A 20,982-nucleotide genomic window follows, 5' to 3' on the forward strand; every position below is an offset into this window, starting at 1 on the left:
GAAAAACCAAGGTCGGGTTGTTCCTCAGACTGTTTACATTCCAGGAGAAGAGTCCGAAGGAGAAGAAGAAGCTTTACCTAATCAAAGTACTTTATTTGTGATTAAAATTATTAAGCAAAACAGATGTTGATCAACAATAATCAAGTGAATGATCTGTGAAATAAATATGTCATGAATTATGTTTAATGAAACCAGGACTACGGTGCAGACATACTGATCCTCATCTCCATAGAAATGCATGACACATTGTTCCAACCAATCAGAGCTTTCGGCTGCCGCAGGAGAATCTGGTGTTGACTTCAAGTGTCCAATCTACTTTACTGAAACTTATCAACAATTCAGAGATATAAAACAAGGCAACGCCATTTTAAGTCAGTTCCATTTTGACTTCAGTTCTATTCACCATCATCCTAAAGACAAGCGCAGCCTGGCCGGATGCGTTTTCTTTAAACTAAGAACTGTGAAACGGGAGATTTTCGTCGTTTAACAACCAGACGACGTCCTTTCAAAATAAGAGCAACTGCTGACGCTGCTGAATCGTACCGGGCCGACCCTCCAGACGGGTTTTGAAACGTTGTGACCGCTGCACCGACAGCTCCATCGTACATCCGAGGTTTCCAGACCTGGCAATTCCTGATCTACTTGGGAGACCCCACTGGGTACGTACACGGCAAAATAGCGGCTCATGTCATCACTTTATAAGCCTCGTGATATCTAGTCATAACAAAGACGACCAGATTCGATTACGTCATCCTAGAGAATCTGAACCAGACCCACACACACACACACACGCACCAACACAACATCCGAATCCATTCTCATCCATCACAGAGTAGTCCTGGTAGATTGTTTAGAATTTATAATTCAGAAATTAAAGATTCTCAAACGATCCCATCTCTCTCTCTTTTATTGTCTCAAAGTCAATACAGAGTGTTTAATTAAACTCCCTGATGATAAAAACAGCCTATTCTTCTGTTTATAAAAGTGAACTACTAACAGTGTATTAAAATACAACTTTGGTTAGTTACATCACTTTGATTCCGTTACATATGGCGAGCCTAGCTTGATATCTGCACAGTTTGTTACATTTTGTGCCGACTTTGAGACATTTTGGGATTATCTGTGTCTGTGTGTTAGAGAATAAGAAAAAGGCGAGCGCTTCCTCAGTCAGCTCTTAGAAAGGGGGGTGCACATTCATCACCCTCCAACGGGAGGCGCTGTTTCATCAAAACACCTTAAGTGCTGACGTGTGCTGGTGGCCATTTTGAGGCCTACATCTAAGGGTGAACATTTCTCCTGTTTAATTGCATTGGAACCGTCTGTTTATTGTTTGTCGTGGTGTTTGTGACACTGTGTGCGTCCATTTGTGTAATCGGAGACAGAAGACTCCGTCGGAAATTTATTTCCGTTCGATGAGCGCAGGATTCGCGCTGTTCTTAGTCGGAATTCTCGTTAGCACCTGCCGTTGCTTGACTGCTCGGTAAACGCTGTCAGCCGAGAACACCCGCAGAGCGGTACTGAATCCAGATTGCGTACACTATTAAGACCCTTTCAATCACGGAGCGAGAGGCACGTTGGTTGATCGAGGCAATTTTGAGACCCTGATCGCTACGGGGCGTTCGCTAGCATTAGCCGACGAGCTAACTAGCCACTCTCGGTGTGAAGGCTCGGGAACGCGTCCCGCGGAGCTTTCTAGCCGTTCCGACGCAGCGGAACTGCGTCCTTTAATCCGCTAAACCTTCCGGTACGGAGTACTTTAAGGTATCCTTAGCGGCGGTTCTAAAACACGTTGCGGTGTTTAGAGTCGTGTTTCGGCTACGGGGATCGAAGCCGGGTGTCGGACGACGCATGCGCGGCGGTCCGCCATCTTAGGTGCCCGACACGTAGCTCGACCCGCCATCTTGGGCAGGTCAGATGACAATGATATTTTTTTTTTTTTGGCATTATTGAACAATTTTGCCCAAAATAATCATTCACCAGCCAAGCTTCCTTGTAACTACTTCTTTTAAAAAAATCTACAGGTAAGGTTGTTTCTAAATAAACATCTAATTAGAAGGCAAATTTAAAGAGTAAATTAATAAATAAAATAAAAAAGGACTATTTACTATTTTGGAAAATGGACTCAGAGGTAGCGATGCAATTTCAAGCCCAACTTCAGGCGGCGATTCAAAACACTTTCCTTCCCATGATGACTAACATGATGAACATGATTTGCGCTCTTCAGAAAGACGGCGAGGACGTCAAACAATTCATGCGTGATTCTCAGGCGACACGGGCTGCAGGTCCAGGTTTGCCTGAGAAGCCACAAAATGAGACTGAAATGCTGCAGGTTGATGTTTTCACAGGTTCTGATTCACAGGAAAACAACAACACCTCTAAGGAAAGCGACGACACCTCACCGGTCGTTCCATCCGTGGCGATGTTAGGCGATGAACCCGCAGATGCCGACCGCAGTACCACTACTACCACCGCCGTCACTGAGAAAATTTTGCTTGCACCTCTGGTCATGAGAAAGGGATCTAATAGGCCCGCAGTGGAGGTCACTGTAAATCAGAGACATCGCTGTGTCGCGTTATTAGACACAGGAGCGGACATCTCGCTCATCAGCGGAGCTCTTTACAGCAGCATGTGCGAACAAAGGGGGGAGGACAGCTCACCCCCCACACTCATTTCGGGCCCAAAAGATTTTGACGAGTTCTATGGCGCTCCCTCACCCGCGGCTGCGACGACTGAGGTCAACATCTCGATAGGAGGCATGTCCTTTAAACACCTCGTGTACATCACCGAGGGGATGCCGATTCCCATGCTCTTAGGGTTGGACTGTCTCCAACGCCTTGACGCTGGAATCAGCGGTGCGTCCGGACGACTGTTTGCACGTGTGCGGGAGCCAAAGCCGTGCAAACCGTGGCCTGACACAGGCGGACGCCCTTCGGTGGCGTGTCTTTCGCGGGGGTACGCGATTTCGACCTCACCACCACTCTCGAAGCCACCGGGTAGACCCCCGGAACTTCTGTTACAGATTGAGAAGGTCATGGACCACTTCTACGACCAGAACCTGCGAACTCACCTGCAGGCAGCATTCTCGTTCGCACAGGCATCTCTGGGAAAGTCAGCTGAAGGCAGAAAAACTTATTACGATAAGAAAGCCTCACATTCCGAACTCGATGTAGGTGACCAGGCGTGGTACTACATTTTCGCTCCCAAAACGGGTAACAACAATGCAACCTCGGGGAAGCTGGCTAAGAAACTTCTGCCCAGATGGTCGGGTCCATACCTGATTACAGATAAGATCTCACCGGTCGTGTATCAGATCAAGATCGCCGACAAAAACAAGGCGCCCGTCTACAAATGGGTACACAGGGACCATATCAAACTGCACAAGGGTCCCACAGATTTGGCCGACACCAACAACAACAATCCACCGACTTCAAAAGGGGGGTGATAAATACGTCCCGTTGGTTCCACAGATTTCTATCTCTGATTACACAAATTTGTTTGTTTGTGAGTGTACATGGTTGTCTTTCCTGTTATACGTCACGTGCAGACTTAAGGTGTGTTGAGACGGACGTGCTGTGGGCTCCTGGAGTCAGGTAAAAGGCCAGGTAACAGTGAGTGGGTTAGGCCACATAGTACTGTTGTCCAAAATTTTGTTTTTTTTAATCTTTACTAATCACCATTCCTTAGAGGTACATTAACATGAACATGATTACTAACCACTGATTTACATTTTAGTGCTGATTTACATTTCCGTTTTTTTTATAGTACCTTTGACCAGTTGATTTTAACAGTGGAAATTATGTTTGTGATTATCAATTCTTTAATTTATCCTACTGGGCTGTAACCAATTTTGCCCCTGTCCTGACACGAGTATTTACAGTGAGGATTCACTGATACCGGTTAGGGTTTCTTTCATTTTTCTGCTTCTCGCATCATCCCTTTTTTGCATCTTACACAGTCAGGGCTGCATCCATTTCTTCACTTAATGGGTAATTACACTTAAAACTAACACATAGTACAAAAGGCACTCATAGAGTTAGGTTTTTATTATTTTTATTTCTTTGATGACATGAAATGCACTTTTGTCGTGTCTACATTGAAGTGCCTACACTGTGCTCTCTCTCCTCTGTTGAGCTTGTGAGGATCCTGCGTCCTGGGGGTGGATCCGTGACTCGTCATCTGCATCGACTACTCCTGAGGGTGCTCCGGCTCGTTGGCCTTGGACGACTGTGGTTCCGGCGTGACCGCTGGGCCACCTCATTCGTTGGGATTACTGTCACCCGCTCTTCCCTTTTTTGTGGACTACGATAAGTACTCTTACATAATTCAATTTTTATTTGGAATATTGCCCTGCCTGCGGATACAACAATCGATTTTTAATTGGAATACTGTTCGTGGATACGTTCAAGATTTGCTCCTGCTTTGCTTTATTGCCCGTGAGGATATGACGTTGCTGTTGCTTCGTTTATGACTTCCATGGGGAATAATTAATAACCTACTGACTTGTGTTCTTCCTGAGGAGTGTGCGAGACTGTTCTCCGGCGTGGGGTTCGTGCCTCACCACAGACGGCTGTTCCCTTGGGATCGCATCCGGTTCTGTTGTCGAGATTCTTCATAACTTGGGTTTGTTCAACGACCAAGTGGTCTCTTGAAGGACCACATTGACCTTGAAAAGGGGGGATATGTAAGGTTATGAAGTTCATGGTTTTCAACTCCATACAGCTGGCCCCTGGGCACAATAACACCGTGTAGAAAAACCAAGGTCGGGTTGTTCCTCAGACTGTTTACATTCCAGGAGAAGAGTCCGAAGGAGAAGAAGAAGCTTTACCTAATCAAAGTACTTTATTTGTGATTAAAATTATTAAGCAAAACAGATGTTGATCAACAATAATCAAGTGAATGATCTGTGAAATAAATATGTCATGAATTATGTTTAATGAAACCAGGACTACGGTGCAGACATACTGATCCTCATCTCCATTGAAATGCATGACACATTGTTCCAACCAATCAGAGCTTTCGGCTGCCGCAGGAGAATCTGGTGTTGACTTCAAGTGTCCAATCTACTTTACTGAAACTTATCAACAATTCAGAGATATAAAACAAGGCAACGCCATTTTAAGTCAGTTCCATTTTGACTTCAGTTCTATTCACCATCATCCTAAAGACAAGCGCAGCCTGGCCGGATGCGTTTTCTTTAAACTAAGAACTGTGAAACGGGAGATTTTCGTCGTTTAACAACCAGACGACGTCCTTTCAAAATAAGAGCAACTGCTGACGCTGCTGAATCGTACCGGGCCGACCCTCCAGACGGGTTTTGAAACGTTGTGACCGCTGCACCGACAGCTCCATCGTACATCCGAGGTTTCCAGACCTGGCAATTCCTGATCTACTTGGGAGACCCCACTGGGTACGTACACGGCAAAATAGCGGCTCATGTCATCACTTTATAAGCCTCGTGATATCTAGTCATAACAAAGACGACCAGATTCGATTACGTCATCCTAGAGAATCTGAACCAGACCCACACACACACACACACGCACCAACACAACATCCGAATCCATTCTCATCCATCACAGAGTAGTCCTGGTAGATTGTTTAGAATTTATAATTCAGAAATTAAAGATTCTCAAACGATCCCATCTCTCTCTCTTTTATTGTCTCAAAGTCAATACAGAGTGTTTAATTAAACTCCCTGATGATAAAAACAGCCTATTCTTCTGTTTATAAAAGTGAACTACTAACAGTGTATTAAAATACAACTTTGGTTAGTTACATCACTTTGATTCCGTTACACTAGGGAGGATGCTCTGAGTGACTCCCGTTAAATCAGAAGGCCGGGACAACTTTCAGTACGGTGTCGGAAACATGGACAGATCTTTTCCTTTGCTGAGTTTCTGAGGGAGTAATGCAAGTTTAGATGTCTTGTCCACGTGTGTTTAGAGGACTGAAAGAAAGCTTATGGTCTTGTCTATAGAGGAACTTGTGAGATGCTTTTGTGTTATTTCAACAGCTATCCAGAACTTGTTTGGTAGATTAAAGCCAAGCTTACTCTCATGGGGTAAGTTGGACTATACCAGGACTGGCTGTGGTTTGTGGTGTTCATGAACAGGCCGTCTGGTTTTGGAGTGGGAGATGGACGAGCAGATTAGTTAACAATAATGACTCTGGTGAAGAAGGAGCTGAGCCAGAAGGAAAAGCGCTTGATTTACTGTTGTAGTTGTTTGACTACCTCATCAACTTTTGCCCCAGAGACAGTCTATCCCCAGGCCTCCCAGGTCTGGTTCCTCCTTGGAATGCATGTCAGTGGGACTGAGAAGCTCCTCAAAGTATTCCTTCCACCGCCCAACTATAGCCCCAGTTGACATCAGCACCCCCCACCCCCACTGAACACAGTGTGGGCAAGTTGCTGCCTTCCTCTCCTGAGACGCCGGATGGTTTGCTAGAACCATTTTGGAGCCGATTGAGTCTTTTTCCATGTCCTCACCAAACTGTTAGCACTGTTGCCTCCCACACCCGAGATTTTGCCTTGGTAACTGCCTCTGCTGCAGCACTCTTGGCTGTCCGCTACCTGCCTGCTGCTTCCAGAGACCCACATACCAGCCATGCCCTTTAAGCCTTCTTCTTCAGCCTGACAACTCACCTAACCTCCGGTGTCCACCAGTGGGTACGGGAGTTGCCACTGTGACTGGCACCAGCCACCTTGTGACCACAGCTAGCCACAGCTGCCTCAACAATTGCAGAGAAAAACAGGGCCCATTTGGACTCAATGTCCCCCACTGCCCTCAGGCACGGTCAAAGCTCTGCTGGAGGTGGGAGTCGAAGTCCTTAACAGCTTCTTCTGCCAGGCTTTCCCAGCAGACCTTCACTATACGTTTGGGCCTGCCAAGTCTGCGCGGCATCTTCCCCTGCCATCTGATCCAGCTCACCATCAGTTGACAGCTCCGCTCCTGTCTTCACTCGAGTATCCAAAACAAACGGCCAGAGTTCAGATGATACAACTACAAAGCAATCATCAATCTGCAACCTAGGTTGCTCTGGTACCACGTATACCGATGTGCATCCTTATCTTTGAACGTTGTATTTGTTATGGCCAAACTGCAACTTTGTCACGGCGTGTGGGCGAGGTGAGCGGAGGCAAGGATCCACATGCGGGTGAAGAAGGCAGGCAGGCAGGCAGACAAGAACGTTTCAGCAAGGTTTAATATAAAACACGCTGGACACTGAAACAATGAACCGACAAAACACACAGAACTGAGAGGGTTTAAACACATGAGGGCTGGGAGCTTGGGTGATTGGAAAACGAGAGGCAGGTGGGAGCAATTAACAGAGACACATGGCTGAACAGAATGGGGAGACAGGACAGGGTGTGACAAACTTGCACTGAAATCTTATAACAAAACTCCACTTGAGTTCAGATTGGGCGGCTGTTCCTCCCAGTCGCGCTCCTCCAGGTCACACTGTCATTGTCCATGTGAGTATTGTAGTCCCCCATCAGGACAATGGAGTCCCCAGTTAGAGCACCATCTAGCACTCCTCCCAAGAACTCCAAAAGGGTGGGTACTCTGCACTTGTATTCAGTGCATAAGCATAAACAACAGACAGGACCTGTTCCTGCCTGGAGAGCTGTCCCTCGAGGTAAACTCCAACGTACAGGCTGAGAGTTTTGAGGCATCAGAAAGCCAACCCCCACCCTCCACCTCTCACCCGGAGCAACTCCAGCCAAGAAAAGAGTTTAACCCCTCTCAAGGACTTGGGTTTCAGAGCCAATGCTATCTGTCGAGGTGAGTCTAACTACATCTAGCAGGTACCGCTCAGCTTCTTCTACAAGCTCCAGCTTCTTTCCTATCAGAGCGGTGACGTTCCATGTCCCAATAGACAGTTTCCTTGTCTGAGGATCGGACCCCCAAAGCTCCCTCTTTGGTCTGCTACCTGATCCACAATGCACATCCAGGATTAGTACAATTAGAAGAGTTGCTTGTGGAGCAGAATGGAAGCACAAGCAAATAAGCAGCATTTGCACTGCTTTAAAATCACCGTTAGTAAACTCCTAACAAACAAAAATGAAGCAGAATACCACACACACACACACACTCTCTCTCTCTCCCTCTCTAGCCCTATCCCGCGATGTGTTGGAGTCTGTGCAAAGCCCTCAAAAGGCTGAATTTGTATGAGAGGAATAAGAGGACTGGGTGATTGTCTCCCTCAATCAATGCCCCCCTCCCTGAAGTTCCAACATTGGAAACATACCTAGTAGACGTGCATGCGCACAATCACACGCTGATAGTGATGAGCCACAATGTGGCCACAGCAGGGCTGGGGTAGGCTGACAGCTAACCAGGCACTGCTGGGTCCCACTGGCCACCATCAGCAGACAAGGAGGGAAGTGTCTTGCCCAAGGACACAGCGACTGACCTCTGAGGGGGTGTAAATGCATGGTGGCGCAGTGGTTAGCACTGTTGTCTCGCAGCACGAAGGTTGCAGGTTCGAAACTCGGCTGCAGCCTTTCTGTGTGGAGTTGCGTGTTCTCCCCATGCATGCGTGGGTTTGCTCCGGGTACTCCGGTTTCCCCCGCGGATCACAACATGACCTATAGGTTATAAATTGTAAGTTGCTTTGGATAAAAGCGTCTGCTAAATGAATAAACATAAATAAACATAAATCCAATACACGGAACAAAAAATGTTTTTCCAGGATGGTCGACCTTCTAGAGATGGAGTGCGGAGCTTTGGGGTTAGGGGGTAGCAAAGAGTGAAGCAGATGCCCCCACACATTGAAAAAAGTCCCCTGTGGTGATTTGAGCCTCTAAACAGGGTGGAGGCTTTCTTTTGGCAGGTTTCTAAGAACTTTGTTCTGGGAGGAGACCCTGGAATCAACCCAGAACTTGCTGAAAGTTCTTTGGATCCCCAAGTTGGAGCTAGAGAGTGCTGGTAAATAGGAGGATGCTTGGCCTTCCCTCCTGGACTTGTTGGTCCTGGTTCATGACATAACTGGTAAAATGGTGGGTGAAGGTGGGTGGATGGATGGATGTGTGAAGTCCAGTTGACACTCAGCAGTTTATCTCTTTAGAATCCAGCCAGCTGCAGTCATACATGCTAAATTCCCCTACCTGTGCTTCTGCTCATCGTCCTACACCATCCTCCTTCACCTTCATCTGTAATGTCTCCTCCAACCACAGCTGACTCAAAGAGCTGCTTTAAGACTAACAACACACAGGGGTGTCCATGTGGAGCCGGAATATATGTGGTGGACCTGAGGGAGCATGACTTGAGTGATGATTCTGTCTGCCTAAGACCAACTCACTGCTTACTGGTTGCTTACACACACACACACACACACACACACACACACACACACACACACACACACACACACACACACACACACACACACACACACACACACACACACACACACACACACCTCACCAGCTGGGAACACAGGGTCTTGCTGTATCAAGCCCCTGTGGCAGGGGCAATTAAAAGGGTCCAGACAGAGCACTAGCTCTCTTCACAGACTGTCCCCATTACAGAGGGAGAGACAGGCAGAGAGGACAGATGGAAAGAATACACACTAGAACGGTTTCTCTCAATCACACATGGTCCTGTTCTGTAACCTTATACTTGGTAAGGTCATTTGATATCCATCCATTCAGAAGCCTTTGCAGGGTGTCATAATAAGCCTTTTTTTCACTTGTCTTCCTTGGAGTGATAAAGACATGTCTCACACGGTCTTGTCCCTTATGTCCACTGTGAAGTGCTAAAAACAAAACAGAGTGATGTCTGGATCCGTGTACCATCATGATGACTCAGTGGTGGAAATGCTACAGTGGCTGCAGCACAATCAGAGGTGTCGAAAACGGAGTCCGGGTGAGAGAACAACGTATTTATGTGTTTTTAACAAGAGACTCTTATGTCCATGCCAAAGACGCCGTGACCTCCCTGGCAATAAATGTATGTCACAGCTAACTGTGTGTGTGTGCGTGCGTGCGTGCGTGCGTGTGTGTGTGTGTGTGTGTGTGTGTGTGTGTGTGTGTGTGTGTGTGTGTGGCTCATCCTTGACCACAGAGCTCTTTCCACATCACCTTTGTCTCCACATGAATTATCCATCGAGCCAAGAGTGGAAACGAAGCTGCTCCAGCCTTATTACAGTCTTCTTACCTCACTCCTTGGTCCACTCCAGTTGCATGGAAAATGGAGCGGTCAGCATGTTTAATGGGCTTGGGGAAGGCTGGGTGAGTTAAAGAGCATAAAGAGAAGGCAGATGATTATGCAAACACCTCAGAGAAAGGCTGCAATCTGAGGAAGGACCTCAGGAAGATGAGCTGACCAACAGCCATGTGCACATGAACACAGCTTATCAGCCAATCAGAGCACATTTAGACCTGGTGAACACAACTTGCTGACTTTCAAATTGAGCATCAAAATGAAGAAGAAAAATAGGATTTAACAAACGCTGATTGTGACGTGGTTGTTGCTACCATACTGGCTTGTCTGACTATTTCACAGATTTACTGGGATTTGCTACCAACCACTGTCTCTGGCGTTTACAGAGACCGGTCTGAAAAAAGAGCTAGTGAGCAGCAGCTACGTGGATGCAAACACGTTGTTGAGGTCAGAGGTGAACAGGCTGGATGGTGACGCGGTTAGTAGCATTGTTAACTTGCAATGATATGGTTGCGTGTTCAAATCCCGGCTGTAGTCTTTCTGCATCCATGCATGTGTGAGGATTCCATTTTCTACAACCAGACCTAAAACATGCATGTCAGGTCACCTGAACATGTCCCTAGGTGAGTGTGAGGCAGGTTGTTTGTGTCTGTATGTTCCTTTGATGGACTGGCAACCTGTCCAGGGTGTCCCCATCTCTCACCTGATGACTGCTAGAGGTAGACCCTTACTGCTGGCTCCATTCGAGATCTGCAGAACCACATCTCTGAGCCTTGGAACAGATGGACTCCAGCAGCAGAGCAAAGAACAGGAAGTCGAGGCTTCAATTCACACAGGATCACCAGAAGAGATGGAAACACCGGTCCTAGACTCGTGAATGTGGATTTAAGCTGCAACATTCAGATGGTCAGGATCATGTTCCAAAGCTCTGATCATCTCCAACTGGTTTCTAGAACATGATCACCAACCTCCACAGTCACCAGACCTCAGTCCAGTCCAGAACCTTTGGGATGTGGTGGAACAGGAGATTCTTATCATGGATGTAAATATGTTATGCTGTTATGTCAATATGGACCACAACCTCTGAGGAACATTTCCAACACCTCGTTGAATCTATGTCATGAAGAATGAGGGCATTGCTGAAGTCACCGTAAACCCAGCCCTGTCCAAGTAAGCTGTACCTAATACAGTGGCCAACGAACAGTTGCTTCCTGTTACTGAATGGGTCACAAGAGGTGTGCTGCTGCCCTCTTGTGGTTGGTTTTATGATCACTCCAGGAGATTACAAGGGTAAGAGTGGGAAGGGAACCACTTTGCTGTTCAGTAAATATGGAAACAAATGAGACATTTTCATCAAAGATCCACGTTCAACATTAAAAACTGTTAACTTCCTATTAGTGCACATCTTTGCCTTTGATAGGACTTTAAAGCGTCAGAGCTAATAATCAGCTTTGTGTGTGTGTGCGTGCGTGCGTGTGTGTGTGTGTGTGTGTGGGACCTCTGTTTGTCTTCTTTTCCAAATTAAACAATCTTCGACTTTTTTCTGCAGCATTTACCTGCTTTTAAAAGCATTTCAGTCCTTGCTCCTGAAGGCGAAATCAAAAATATAAAAAGCTATTGACACCAATATGAAAATATGATCAGTCACTCTGAGTTTAACATGCAGGCTAAATGTGAAAATAGTCTCCTACACCTGTTTCCTGTATTAGCAGATGGCAAACGCTCAGATTAGAAAAGTCTGACAATCGCACATCAAAATATTAAAATAGTAAGCAAGGACTCACGCAGGGATCATGACAGGAAAGGCTGTTGTTTGTTTAGCGTTCAGGAGAGGACAGAGCATGCCTTGGCTGGTAGAAGCTAACCGGTAGCTTTAGCAACTCCACCACACAGCAGAGCTCCTATAGCCATTTGTGGAGATAAAACATCAACGTTGCAGAGCAAAAGGACTCAGTGGTAGAGTTGTGTTGCTGTCATCCGATCAGAGGTGAGATGTCCAAATATCCAGAAATAAGACTCCTGCTGTCTTCTGCTCACCTCTCATTTGAGAGGGCACACATCCAGCATGAGGAGGACCGGGGGTGTGGGGGGGGGGGGGGGGGGGGCTTTACAGTAAGTATACAAAAATATTTATAAAACTACAGCCTAGATGCTCTTGTATGTAATGGCAGGGATGCAAAACTGTCTAGTACACAGGTGGCAGGAACGGCCAATCACATGTTAGCAAGTATCAGCAGAGCCAATAGCTGAGCTTATGGAAGGTTCCAGTGAGAAACAGTCTTCAACACAAGTGGTTGTTTTCCACTTGGTCCTAGTGCACCACCAGTGTCTGTTTAATAAAAAGTAAAACTGTAAGGGGACAAAAATTTACTTTGGAAGAACTGGGGGGGGGGGGGGGGGGGAAGACATGTCCCCCCCATCACCCCCCAAATCTACGTTCATGGTCGATTCTGTCCATCAGTTTACTTCCTTTATCCGTACCCAAGTAGTTCAATAGGAGGCTAACGATTTATTACACACTGTCTCCTGCATAAGCTGTCAGTAAATAATCACTTGTATCTGGTATCAATTGGAAAGGTCTTTCCAAAAGTTCTCCTTCATGCTCCTTATGAAGGCCCAAACATCTTCTTCTGCGGTGTAGTGTTGCTGCGGCTTTTGCAAAATGGGCAAAATCTCACCACAGGTTTGACTTGAGAGGCTGGAGTTTTGCAGTGTGGAGGTGTGTATGCTAACATGATAGGCGGTGACCGCTGATTGGTTAGTAATAACAGGCGAGGACGTGCACACGTCACCGCTGCTGCTGCGTTAACATTCACCAGTCCTGAGTGGGTCAAAAACACGACTTTAGATTATTGTGCATAAACGCTTTTGCACATTTGTAGTGTTTCCTCCCTTTGATGAAATATCCACTTTGCGAGTATTGCAAGCTGACCTGTTGTTACCCTTTCTGCTAAAGTATACCCCAACTCCCCAGCATTTGTGCCGCTCAGGTGCCGTGTTTCCTCTTGAATAAGTTCGTGAGCTATGCAACGTAGCTTGCATAAGCTACGCAGTGTGTGTGGTGACGTCACTCACGCCGACTGAAATTAGTAAGAGAATTGCCAAACAATTCCTAGGAATTGAAACACCGGGACTTGGTTCTCAACAAGACCCGGTTTTCGATTCCCATCCCTAGTCTGAACAGTTCATCAGAAGTAAAACGACTAAACACATAATACAACAATTTCAGGAAATAAATGAAAATAAACCAAGTCCAAAGAAAAATCCTGAAAGATCTTCAAACTGATAAAACCTTTGAAAATCTGAAAGATAAAAGAAAGTAGGGATAGTTTAAAAATGCGTAATTGTGCATAAAACTGTACGAATGTTTGACATTTTCTGAGCTGAGTTGATAAATTGTTCTGGTGAATCTATTTTTCACAGGTTCTCCAACCTGAATAAAGAGAATCAAACTTGGGTTCAGATTTATTTATTATTTTATTTATTATTTTACCGTTAGCACTTGTCAGCACAGCACCCCCACGCTCTAACACAGGATCCCACCACCGAGCCCAAACGTCAGCTGTGTCGTGCTGTAGACCAAACCACATTAGACTCAGTGTTAGATCTGTCCTCGTTCGTCCCCCGAGGGTCCTCACATCACCTTGAACTCGGGAACAGACTGTGTGAAGCCGTGCCAAGCCTAAGAACATGAACTGGAAGTGTGCGTGGATGGAATGGGAGGGGGGCAGGAGGCAGAGGATGGAGGTGCTGCCCCCCTTCAACTCAGACAAGACAAATGATGCACAGACAGACGACCCTCCCAAATCAGCTCGTTTCCAGTTTCAGCAGCTTGACCTCTGAGTGATCTCCACCTGAACACCACTTCTGTCTGCACCATGGTGTTGTTAGGTTTGTGGTATAATCTCTTGGCGAGTGTGTGAATCGTTCACCCAAACTTGGGAGTTGAGAGGAAGAGCAACAGGAAGTGAAGCACTAGATCTTAGACTGAGAGACCGTCTAAAGGCTCTGGAACCCTTTGCAGGTGTTTAGGATTCATTAGCTGAGTGACACTTTGAGTCTAGAATATTGAACCTTCTAATAGTATTCTGATGGTCTGAGATTTCGGTCGGCTGTAAGCCGTTAACATCACAGGTATAACAGATAAAGGCTGAAACATCTGGATTTGTGTGTAAAAAGTCTGTCTCATATATTTGTTTCACCTTTTAAATGATGAATGGCCCGCTCTTGTTTAGCGCCATTCAGAGTCAGAGGACTCCAAAGTGCTTTACACTACAGCGCATCATTCCTCCATTCACACACTGATGGTGATGAGCTACAATGTAGCCACAGCTGCTTGGGGCTCACTGACAGAGGCGAGGCTGCCGAAGACAGGTGCCATCAGTTCCTCCGACCACAACTAGCAAATAAGGTGGGTTGGGTGTCTTGCCCAAGGACTGGGATCGAACCTGCAACCTTCTGATTTCTGGAAAACCCGCTCAACCTCCTGAGCTACTGCTGTCCGTTGATTTGCTGCTTTAGGTCGAATGACACAAATAAACAGTTTGACCATATTCTAATGAGTGTTTTATGTGTGGTTGACCAGACTGACCCACAGAGGAGATCAGGTGTCTAAAGCATCGTCTGGAAACAGACTCCAGATCAGCTGTTGTTCAATCTCATCAGATAATGTGTTTATGTTGTCATGTTTGCTTTTATTGACTGTTTGATTTTGCACTGCTTTTAATTCTGTTGTTCAGCAACCTGGAGGGTCTGAAAGGCCCTTACAAATAAAATGTATTGTTATTATTGTTATTATTATTATTATTATTAGTAGTAGTAGTAGTAGTAGTAGTAGTAGTAGTAGTAGTAGTGGTATAATTATTATTTTATTATAGTTATTATTATTATTATTTTATTATTATTATATTATTATTATTAATTTTTATAGTTATTATTATATTATTATTATATTATATTATTATTTTATTATTATTATATTGTTATTATTATTATTAATTATTATTATATTATATTATTATTATATTGTTATTATTATTATTATTATTATTATATTTGGCAGCTTCAGACACAGATCACTGTTTGGTTGTGTGTTTTTAATCCTTTTCAGTACCTCCTGTGAATCTTAGTGCTGCTAAAGTTTCCTCCTGCTGTTTTGGTCAAACATCCTTTGTTTTAAATGTGTTTAATTAAAAAAAATAAAAAATAACGAATCTAAAGCCTGAATCTAAATCAGTTAAAGGTTTATTTAACTTGGACCTGAATCCAGATCCTGTCATTGGTGTGAGGATGAACATGAGGCTCACAGCAACAATAACGGCTAAAAGTTTGACAGAAAGTTGGTATTAAAAATCATTTTAAAGACTTAAGAACTGTTTCACCCAAAGGATGAAAGCAGGGGACTTTATTTTAGGTGGACTGATTTTTCATGGTCACTACTAGTTTCGCTGAATGTGGCTGAAAACATCTTTAAATGAAAAACGCATTCATGTGAGGTTTTGTTTGGATCAGCTGTGTGAAATCAGTTTTTATTATTTCAGTTTTATATTTTATTCTACATTTTATGTCAGTCAAATTGAACTAATGAGTGTTTTAAACATACAGATGGACGTCTGTTGTTTCCTAACAGAAAATAAGCAAACAGGATTTTCCTGTTTATGATGGGATGTGAGGATGTTGCTGAGCTCACAAAATAAATACAACCCTAAAGATTCATAACAACCTCTTGGTGCCTGCAGTAGGAAAAGGATTTCCATAAGAATAAATAACCATGGGAAGGTTGGAGCTGATGACTTTTTATCTGTTCGTTTTGCTGATTCATTATTTTACTTTGCTCAACGTGTCTTTTTGTTTGTTTGTTTGTTTGTTTGTTTGTGCAGCATTTCCACACATGCGGTGTTAAAGCAATGAGAGAACAGCTGGCTTCTTATTTTAAAAAGAGCAAACGTGTTTGTGACTGTGTCGTAGAATCGACACCATCATAAAGTTCACAGGACAGTAAATAAATACGATACGACTGCAGCTGTTAGTAAGATTAAACAGCCTTTCAGGCGTGGGCCTGAAGGTTGAGCTTCACTGTTCCGATGTCAACATCTGTTTATCTGAATAACACCATTTTATCGTCATGTTGTAACTTTTATATTTACACGTTTGGTTTTAACTGCTTTTGTGTGCATACTTTGTATTTTTTGTGCATTATTTTCACATTTCAAATAAACACATCTTGAATTAATTATCTACAAACTACAAATGATTTTAGATGAAAAGCTAAAATGTCTGTGAGCAAAAACAGCTTCTGTTAAAAACATTGTTCATGGCAGACTCTTAAAAACACCCAAACAACAAAGGCTCTGTGGATCCCAGCTGACGTTCTCGAGGTTCTGTGGGGATTCTACATAACAAACCTTTCCTTTGTCCAGCGGTTGACTGAATTTAGGACTAATTAGACGGTTCCTCGATGCTAAACTTACACATTTAAAAGAGCTAAAGCGGTGATCCCGTTGAGCATCTTGGTGCCCAACAGTAGTTCTTGTTTGCGCTGAAGCAGAATGCATGGATGAAGCTCCCTGCTGCTTCCACATCTGGTATAAATGATTTTCTTTATCTTTAATCCTCTCCTGTTTCCCCACTTTGATCTGTCAGAATAAGAGCGCATCTGATGAGGTCAGCAGACCAACTATTTCTGTTGCAGGTTAAAATCCCCGGGCAGGCCGTTTACTATCTGACCTTTGACCCAAATTAATTCATTTGGATTATGGGATTATCTGAATTTTGTGCATGTCTAATCATTTCTAATAGTCACCGGGATTAGTTCACTCCTCAAAAATCTTCTTCTGTCCTTTGGAGGTGACTGCAGCATTTGCAGATACAAGTGCCAATGTTTTTTAATAAAAATAATTATAAAATAAAATTATATATATATATATATATATATAAATAATTGAATACATTTTAAGATTGCTTATCAATAACTAAAACTGTTATATTTAATGTAAATCTTCCGATAACTATCTAAATTTATTCTTCTTTAATATTATTTACAGCAGATTTTTAATTTAAGCATTTCATTTCCAGTCGTGTTTCTTTTATTTAATTTCACTGATCTTACAGCAGCAACTAGAATCATTTTACATAAAGATAACAAATCTTTCGCATTATTATGATGTATTTTATAGATCCTTCATAATTTAACACCATCAGGACACAAGCTGACCCTTGTCCAGTAAAAGCTGCAGACTTTATAACACATGCAGATAAATTAAAGTTGCAAGTTGAGCATCAAACCTGCAGATTTGCAGCTTGCTGCTGACCACGTGACTCGTCAGCTTCATGGTGAAAGTGCAGACTGAATGTTGCTCTGTCATTCTAAACTAATGAAGGCCTTAACTGGAGGCCCCAGAGGGGTTGTCTCATCGTTCCAGCACGCATCCCTTAAAAATACCCACTGGTTTGTGCAGCGGAAGTTTTTAAGCTTCCTTATCTGACGCTTTATCTGAGCTGGAGATGCTGCAGAGGGGCCCGCTGCAAGGGCTCTAGGATGTGAAACACATGCCAGGCCTGTCATGTTCCATTTACAGTTGACACAACAAATTAGTGCTCAGGAGATTTCAGCTTGTCCACTTCGTGATTTAAATGCGCAATATGCAACAAAGCACGGACGAAGCACTGATCTCACGCGTAAAGATGGGTCGGCGCAGACTCTCCATGCAGCTGAGGAGTTTAGAGTCATTCATCTGCTGCGCAAACCTTTAAACTATAAACACCATCACAGGCTCGGAGACTGTGGGTGGTGGTGTGTGTGTGTGTGGTGGTGGTGGGGGTGGCCATTACCCCCGCGGCTGCGCTAAACTACTGAAGATAAAACAAAAGATAACGTTGCCTGTCTCCTGAAGCAGTCTCCACAAGCACTAACGGCGAGTTTAACAACGGAGGAGGAAAGCGCGCGGTTATTATTATTTTTTGCGTCATTACGCGCCAGCTGAGTTCACTGCAGTTGTTTTAAAACTTAGCAGGTTTTCATTTATCAGGAACATTCGTTTTACAATTTTAACAGAATTGGCAACATTGAAAAAGTTGGGATTTTTGACTGATAAAGAGATAAAACGTGTCATTTGTGTGTGTGTGTGTGTGTGTGTGCGCGCGCGCGCGCGCGCGCGTGTGTGAGGATCTGTAATCACATCCTGATAAGGCAGACAGCGGCACCAGAGTCTCTTGGAGGCAGACAGCAGAGTGTTGCTCCTGGTTTCAGGTTCCGTGTTCAGGGACTCAACCTGTTGTTAGATTCCTCCTGACGCTCGTCTGCTCTGTTTCCCCTCGGATGGGGACGTCCCGACGCCCAGATAGACTTATCAGACACATTAACCCCCATTAGTTCCTCCCATTGGTCTAAAAACACATTTCGTCCATGGGGTCGATGAATACTGTTGCGTAAACGTGCGTAAAACCGCTAGAGTGGAGCGTGGACGGGCCTGTGTGGTGCGTAATGACCAAAACTATCAAAAATGCTCATGAATCAAAGAAAAAAAAAAGAACATTTAAACTAGCGAAAGAGGCCAAATTCTGATTTTCTTTAACTTGATTCTAACGACTGGAGAAGACGTGTATCACTTCACGTGATTAAATCAAAGCTCTACCAGCGGTCCCCCACCCCCCCTTCATCCTCCTCCTCCTCTCCCTCCATGCGTCACCAGGAGAGAGAGTGAGGCCAAAGGTTTGGAGACGGAGTTGACATTCAAAATGCTTCACTCAAGATCCGCGTGGTTCATCAAACTAATAGTTGATTTCAGTAAATATTAGCAGGAAGGAAGGAGCGTTTGTTGACATCTTTTGTTGCCTCCACATGACAGATTCATAGTTTTTATTACAATGTTTCCCAGCCCAGGCACGTCCACTCCCTTCTCCGTCAAGGATATATTAAACTTGGAGCAGAACCACGACGTCATGGTGTCTTCTCTGGACATTTCCCCTCGCATGGACTGCTCCTCTTCCTCCTGCATGATGGCCCGTCTGAAGCAGGAGCCTCGCCGGGCCGCCGCCGCCTCTCTGCTGCCCGGCGGAGGCAGCTTTGCTTCTGCCTTTTATGGTAAATCTCTGATGGGAATGGAATCGGAGCGGAGTGGGAAATTAGACGTGTTTGAGGAGAAACGAAGGAAAGGTGAGTGTGACGATAAAAACTAAAATACTTTGCCTGGTTTCAATTTAGGCCTGGAGGCCTCGTGAAGCAACGCAACGGATGCGCCAAAAACAACTAATTAGCACTAAAATGGGTGGGAAGTTAGTTTAAAAATAAAGTTTAATAAACAAGTTTAATGTTAGATGTATGAATGTAGAACCTGACTTGTGCGTCAACAGGCGAGGGAACCGGAAATCACCGTTTTATTAATAAAACTAAAGTTCTGGGGTTACATGCGAGTGTGTCCTCCTAAGTGTCCTTTCTCTGGCTGACAGATGATTTCAGTGCGCCAGCTGAACTCGTGGAGGACCTAAAGACCGAGGATCTGGAGCGACCCAAACCGCCGCGCCGACGCAGGAAGCCGCGCGTGCTCTTCTCCCAGGCGCAGGTGTACGAGCTGGAGCGCCGCTTCAAGCAGCAACGGTACCTGTCCGCCCCGGAGAGAGACCACCTGGCCGGCGTGCTCAAACTCACCCCGACCCAGGTGAAGATCTGGTTCCAGAACCGGAGGTACAAATGCAAGCGGCAGCGGCAGGACCAGAGCCTGGAGATGGTGTCCCTGCCGCCGGCCCGGAGGGTGTCGGTCCCCGTGCTGGTGCGGGACGGGAAGCCCTGCATGGCGGACTCGGCCGCCTACAACCCCCCCTACAGCGTGGGCTCCATCAACCACTTCCCCTACAACAACTACCCCACTGCCCTCAGCAGCTACCCCAGCCCCGGCTGCAGCACTAGCTACACCTACCCCGGGGCCAGCATGCAGGGGCCCGCCGGTAACGGGAACTACATGAACCTTGGGGACTTGAACAACGTCCAGAGCACGTTTTCTCCCGGTAACGGGATGTCTTCGCTCCACGGCATTAGGACATGGTAAACAAAAACCCAACCACTCCTTTAGGATTTAGGTCTGCATGCTGGTGATTGTCTTGTTTATTTTCAGCACTAGATGATTTCTGTCATTTAAACTTTGATTGTGTCGTTTTTTTCCTGCTAACGTGACAATAAAATAATAAACAAGTTAAACCAGTTTAAGGAAAAGGTTTTTGTAAATGAGTCGGTTATAACTCAGGTGAAAGTGTTAGAACTATGAATAAAACAAGATTAGTTTTAGAAAATGTTTTCCTGTTTTGATCAGAGCGTAAGACATCAAATGGGCTTCACCAAATGTTGGACGTTTAAAAGGTTAAGCACAACGCTGGTGGCAGCAGGTCCTAGCTGAGACCCAACATGGTTTGTGTCGGACTAAAACGCTCAAGTGGCTTTCAGAAGGCTTCCATCATTTCTGGTTAAACAAGTGAAAAGGCTGTTAAAGTTTTTACAGCCGGCTGTCAGACATGAGGGAGGAGAGGAGCTCAGCCGTGACCTTGACTCCTTTTCAGTGTTTCTCACACGATTGAGTCAGAAATCGGAGTTAAAATGTAAAAACATGAACTTATAATGCACTCAGCTGATTTTATAACTTTTTATTCCTGTGTTCCATGTGTGTTCTAACTAACCATCACTAAATAGTTGTCATATTTCAGTGAACATAAGTAGATCAGCTTTCATTTAAGCTCAGTCCAACAGATTTGCCCCTTAAAGGTGAGGCTGAAGCAGCCCGCACTCTCAGACCTCTCCTGCCTACTTGTTGACACAAACTGAAACACT

General features: G+C 44.9%; 1 protein-coding gene across 1 annotated transcript; it reads left to right on the forward strand.

Annotated features, from left to right (window-relative positions):
* Nucleotides 1-18,888: 18,888 nt before the first annotated feature.
* On the forward strand, nt 18,889-20,358 carry nkx2.5 (NK2 homeobox 5). The gene is made up of 2 exons (XM_015953693.3): nt 18,889-19,320; nt 19,614-20,358. Exons 1-2 carry the CDS (start codon nt 19,032-19,034, stop codon nt 20,207-20,209), a joined length of 885 nt encoding a protein of 294 aa, XP_015809179.3. The 5' UTR covers nt 18,889-19,031; the 3' UTR covers nt 20,210-20,358.
* Nucleotides 20,359-20,982: the final 624 nt, after the last annotated feature.

This window comes from Nothobranchius furzeri, chromosome 2 (assembly GCF_043380555.1).
Source record: "Nothobranchius furzeri strain GRZ-AD chromosome 2, NfurGRZ-RIMD1, whole genome shotgun sequence".
NCBI classification, from domain to species: domain Eukaryota; kingdom Metazoa; phylum Chordata; class Actinopteri; order Cyprinodontiformes; family Nothobranchiidae; genus Nothobranchius; species Nothobranchius furzeri.